General features: G+C 44.2%; 1 protein-coding gene across 1 annotated transcript; it reads left to right on the forward strand.

Annotated features, from left to right (window-relative positions):
* The first annotated feature begins 485 nt into the window (after positions 1 to 485).
* Positions 486 to 5732, forward strand: strap (serine/threonine kinase receptor associated protein). The gene is made up of 9 exons (XM_080537530.1): positions 486 to 798; positions 1068 to 1203; positions 1422 to 1503; positions 1659 to 1731; positions 1833 to 1932; positions 3410 to 3547; positions 3936 to 4072; positions 4533 to 4682; positions 5040 to 5732. The coding sequence occupies exons 1-9, from the start codon at positions 687 to 689 to the stop codon at positions 5087 to 5089; spliced, it is 978 nt and encodes a 325-aa protein (XP_080393656.1). The 5' UTR covers positions 486 to 686; the 3' UTR covers positions 5090 to 5732.
* The last annotated feature ends 529 nt before the right edge of the window (positions 5733 to 6261 follow it).

Here is a 6261-nt window from a genome sequence, read left to right on the forward strand (position 1 = left end):
CAAAGTTACACAGTTTAATGCTTGTTGTACTATATGAACCTTGTGATGCTGTATGCATCACCACTCAGTCCAAACAGTTTTCTTTTGTCAAAGCTCAGAAGAGCTATGTTCTGTCCATCCTAAACAAAACAAGAGTTCAGTTGGTAATATTGTACTGACACGATTATTAATGTTTAATCAAAAGTTTAGGGTGAACTATTAATCATTGAATTAACTAACTAATCGTTGAATTAGTAAAATACTGAATGTTCGCTTAGTCATAGAATCCAAATGTACACGCCGATTGTAAATAGGAGCAAGATTGATAGACCTTTATTTTGAAAGGTGACATTTCACGACATGACACCGGAAGTAGAATCTGTCCTTATTCTTTTTTTTTAAGTATCTAGTGCAGCTGACGTCACGTTGCTAGCTAGTTGCAATAGTGTAGCTATTAGCACGTTATTCCCTAGCTGGGAGAGAGACCCTTTGCCTTCACTAAAACAACAATATCGTTGAATTCCTCCTCTCTTTTAACCGTTCTTTCGTTCCTAACTTCAATCGTTGGCCAGCTAGCTAGCTAATGTAAATCAAGCTAACTTTGGCTGGCAGCAACAAACTACTCTGTTGACAGAGTTTTAGCCAGCTCGCTAAGTAACGTTAGCTCCATCCTCCATAGCAAATTTATTTTGCTTTTTTTTAACATCATGGCAATGAGACAGACACCACTCACCTGCTCTGGCCACACCAGACCTGTAGTGGATCTAGCGTTCAGTGGAATAACCCCATTTGGGTATTTTCTCATCAGTGCCTGCAAAGGTAAGAGTATGAGCTTGCTAAACTATCTAAAGTTTGAATCATTGTGTTTGGAGGTGTTCAATGAGAAGTAGTAGCGGGGAACAGTTTCATCATCACAGTGTTATCTTTGATTATTATTAGGCTAGTTGAGTGTGACAATGCAGTTGGAATGGAGATAATAATGGGAAAATAAAAAGTATTGGTAGTTGGTCGACAGCCACTATTTGTCAATACCAACCCTACAAGCACAGGTAGCTACTAGTTACTAACTATGTACTGACATTCGTCAGATGGCAAACCCATGTTGCGCCAGGGAGACACAGGGGACTGGATCGGAACGTTCCTGGGTCACAAGGGTGCTGTCTGGGGGGCCACTTTAAACACAGATGCTACAAAGGCAGCCACCGCTGCTGCAGATTTCACAGCGTGAGTATAATACAGCCGCGTACTTCAGGACAGGATCTCAAATGTATTTATGACATCAGTTCCTCTCCTGGCCCAGGCGTCAGTCTCCTTCTGCTTCAGTCAACTCCTTTGTCATTGGCAGCTTTGTTGTGAGTAGAGTTTGTTGATCTAGAAACCCAGCCATGCCATGCCCCCTGGTTGATTGTCTGTGTGTGTAATAGTGTGGCTTTGCTCTTCAGGAAGGTGTGGGATGCAGTGACTGGAGAAGAAGTCCTCACGCTGGCACACAAGCACATAGTCAAGTCTGTCAACTTTACTCAGGTACTTTTGGGTTCTAAGAGTATTGACATTGACAGGTTTTGTTTTGGGTTTTAACTTCTTTACTGAACCTATATGACTCTCTCTCTCTCTCTCTCTCTCTCTCTCTCTCTCTCTCTCTCTCTCTCTCTCTCTCTCTCTCCATGCCTCTGTCACAGGATAGCAATTATCTGTTGACGGGTGGAAACGACAAGGTGATTCGCATCTTTGACGTCATCAAGCCTGAAGCAGGTTCGTACTAATGCAAATGCGCATGTGTCTGTGTTTACACCATGGCCATGTCTAAATGCGTGAATCGTTTAATTTATTGTTCACCACTATGTGTCCCTCAGAACCTCAGGAGATCACTGGTCACACCTCTGCCATTAAGAAAGCACTGTGGTGTAACAACGACAAGCAGATCCTCTCAGCTGCTGACGACAAAACCATACGGTCAGTGCTCCTTCAGGAACAAATCTGAACTAGAGACCTGTGTGCAGGGTTCCCATGGGTCCTTGAAATCCTTGAAAGTTTGTGAAATTGAGAATAGAAAATCAAGGCCTTAAAAGTTTTTGAAAATAGACATGGGTCATTGAAACTGGGCTTGAATTCCCCTCTCTCTCTAATTTTTTTTACGGAATTATAGTAGATAAGTCTCTGTATTGCTTAACTTAACACAGTAACTTTACACATATTTCACAATATATTGTTTTGCTGTGCTGTGGTAGAGAAGGCAAGAGGCATCTAGTATTCAAGCCTCTACATTCAAAAGACTCTCTTTTTAATTGTTGTCTGTGAGTGAATAAATCCTATTATATAAATTCTCATCTAGATCTGTCTCAAACTATGCTGTTGTTGGGTCCTTGAATTTGAGGGAATTGAGTCTTGAAAGTCCTTGAAAAGTGCTTGAATTTGATGTTTCAGAAGGTGTGTGTGTTACGGCCAAGCTCCACCTGCTGCGTCGCGTCAACTCGCCATCGACGTTGCGTCAACTTCCCGTTGTCCAAGCTCCACCTGCTGCGTCGCGTCAACGTTGATATTCATCTGTAGTGTAATGAATGGGTTAATTCATAGTCAGGACAGCGCATGCGCCTTAGAGAGAGTTCATGATACACCAGTAGGTGACTGACAGGTGTCGAGAGTAACCGAAGTAAACTGGTATACCTTTGTTGAACCCAGACTCAAGTGTCTTATTATTCTATGTCCAAGTGACATTACACGTAGTATCGTAGAAAAGCATTGACGCTCGCAATTCATATAATATAATATTTTTCGACCTCAAGGATGAGCCGTTCGTCGTCCATTACTGCAACAAGAGTTCACCACAGGTGCGGTGATTGACGCCCCACGTGGGGCGTCTCATTGTGACGTCTGCGTCCATCCACCGTCAAAAATCAAACTTTTTTGAAAGTCTACTTTGGACGCAGCCATCGGACGCAACGCTGACGCGACGCAACGCAGCAGGTGGAGCACCTTTCATTGATTACAATGCATTTGATCCCAATTTCGGACGCAACGCACATTAGACGCAACGCTCGATGGCCATGGTGGAGCTTGGCCGTAACTCAGACTTTTTATTCTATTGTATGTTGATGTCTGAGAGGGCAGATATCCCGTTAGGATTGGGCCTCCTGTGTGTTTGTGTCCTCTCAACACAGGGCTCTAGGGTACTAGAGCCTATGGTTCTAGAGCCTCTGCTTGCAGTCATTCTGTTGACATGTAAGGATGAGTGGTGCACACCTCATTTCCCTCAAATAACATTTAAGTATTTGCATGGTGCTTTTCCCTTGGCAGTATGGCTATGCCTACAATGGGCACCGGAGGGCAGTGTTTGACTAAGATAACAACATTGCACACTCATAAACATGCATGCAATCTCTCAATGTAATATTTAAAAAAAAAATGTGTGTATGCTGCTGTTCGTGTGTAGATTGTGGGACAGGAATTCCACAGAGGTGGTAAAGACGCTCTCCTTCGAGGCCTCAGTCACTAGCATGGAGTACGTCCCTGATGGAGAGGTTCTGGTTATCACCTACGGAAAGACCATTTCTTTCTACAATGCCCTCAGGTACAGTGATACAGTGGGGGTATTATATATATATATATATTTTTTATCTCAGTCAAAAATGTGCACAGGTAGGATAACTCATTAGTGGCATAAGTGGGTTTAGTGCTTTTTCATTCTATGTTCAATACTTTTTTCCTGTATCATTCCACTTTATTGCACATAGCTTTTTTTATGGATTGAAATGTTACAAAACTACTGTGTAGTTTTATTGAGTTAATACAGTCTCTTTAGCAGTCTCTTATCCATGTTCTTATCCAGTTAACCCTAAACCCAACATTCATAACATATGCTTTATAGTTGGGCTATTTATAGCTGAGGCAACGTGCGTGCGTGTGCGTGTGCATGTGCGTGTGTGTGTGTATTGACCTTGAGTTGTGTTACCTGCTAGCCTTGACCTGATCAAGACCGTAGACGCCCCTGCCTCCATTCTCTCAGCCTCCCTCCATCCAGAGAAGGAATACGTGGTTGCCTGTGGCGACGACTTCAAGCTCTACAAATATGACTACAGCACAAAGGAGGAGTTGGGTAAGCAGCAGGTCCCATCACATCAGGTCCCATCACCACTGCCATGTATCTATGTATCTTTATGGCTTTTGCACTACGCCGTTTAATGATCACAAGGTTGTCAGATTGGCGGTTTCGAGCCCCAGCTAGCCACAAGTGTCCTTGGGCAAGACACTGAACCCCAAAATTGCTCCCAGTGAGCGGGCCAGCGCCTTGCATGGCAGCTTGCCGCCATTGGTGTGTGAATGGTTGAATGAGAGGCCGTTGTAAAGCGCTTTGGAGCAGCAAAAAAGGCGCTATATAAGTGCAGTCCATTTACCATTTTTAATTTATGCACTATCTGGCTAATTGCCGAATGTGTTTGGTTGTCTCTGTACTTGTACTCTGCCAATGACAATTAAACTGAATCTGAATCAGAGTCTCTGATTTGGGGATGAACTGTTTGTTAACACTGTGGCATCTCTCTCTCCGTCCCATTAAGAATCCTATAAGGGCCACTTTGGACCGGTCCATTGTGTACGCTTCAGTCCAGACGGGGAGCTGTATGCTAGCGGTTCAGAGGATGGTACACTCCGGCTGTGGCAGACGGCAGTGGGGAAAACCTATGGGCTGTGGAAGTGCGTCCTTCCTGGTGAGTCATTCGGTGTAGATCCGAGCCTCTCCTCCCTCTCAATGTGTTTTTGAGAAGGGAGGCAGGGAAGAGAGGATGCAAAGACATCCTGGAAGGTCGTCTTTTGAGACTCATCCCTAGTCTCGCAGAGAGGTCACACTTATATGATGAACTAAGTGAAAACGAATGCACGTGTTAACATTGTGTGATCACTGGAGACTGCGTTTATGCCAATCAGAGAAAAAAGAAAAGCTTGCAAACGACCAGCTCATTTCATATCATATGCCTGTAGGCAGCTGTCAGGGATTCACGGTTGTTGTTTTTTTTCTTTCTCTCTCTCTCTCTCTCTTTCTTTCTCTCTCTCTCTCTTCTCAACAGAGGATCTGCCGGCAGAGAACCCTGACTCGTTGTGTTGCACAATCCCTTAGATCCAGGCCTGGGAGGAGAGGAAGAGCAGGGGCTCCAGTCCCTTCACACCATGCCCCAGCAAGGAGCCGAGCCCCTCCGCTTCAACAGGAAATGATGTGGAGTTGGGCTCCGACATACATGTGTTCAGGCAGACACACGCACACACACACACACACACACACACACAATGGGCTCCAGAGGAAAGTAGTAGACCTGTGAGCGTCAAGCTCATCGCTGCCTGCTTTCTCTCTGATCTGCTCAGTCACCTTCCACCCCCAGATCTGTCTGTCTGCTCAACACTGTGACGCTATGAGCTACTTTTGTTTGAAATGTATCAGAATCAGGGGCCTGTTTGGCCTGTTTGCTTTGTTTCTTATTTTCTCAATAAGGGAATTCACAGTGGTTACACGGGGAAAGGACACTGATACTATTTCTTTGAGAAGTTATGTTAATTTTCTCAAGGAAAGCATCGTGGTTTGTTTCTTTGTTCCTTCCTCCATCCTTGTCGTTGTGCAACCTAAAGCACTGGGTTGGGGATCTGATATTGTTCTGTAACATGCGAGCGAGTACAATTACTTCAGTTGTTTGCTTTGTTTTTTATGTCTTGTTTTGCAACGTTGCAGTTGTGTTCAGTTATCAAATAAAGGATTGGCAAATGCATTATTATTTGACTGCACACAAATATTTCTGTTGTGGGAAAGATGTATTAGTACATCTCAGGTATGAACGTGTTGTATAACCACATAACCATATAGTTACTTCAATAACGTGCTTGTTTGACTGTGCAACCCAGGAAGCGCTTAAAATGTGCATTCTTCCCCACCAATGGGACAGCCCATTCTTGTCGCTTTTGTCCAATCGTGGCTGCTTTCACAGAGCAGTGGTTGACAGATGGTGCTTCGGTTTTATCTCCACCTTTCCTCATCACTGGCACCGAGCCGGTATTGATGGTCATGACTGGAATGACACCATCTGTAACTCCAAGAAAATATCTCGTGTATTCATAATAGTTATTTCACTTCTGTATTATACTGAGAAGGAGGCCGCTCAAAGCGGAACCGAAACGCCTCGCAGAATTGCTACACGAAGCTTTGAGTTAGCAAGTGGTGTGTTCGGGTTGCCCGTTTTTTGCTCTACGGATTTAGTCCGACAAGAGGCGCTGTTAGCCAATTAGACAAACGCTCCATCGCGA

This window comes from Nansenia antarctica (genome assembly GCF_963989245.1).
Source record: "Nansenia antarctica genome assembly, chromosome: 8".
Lineage (NCBI taxonomy): Eukaryota > Metazoa > Chordata > Actinopteri > Argentiniformes > Microstomatidae > Nansenia > Nansenia antarctica.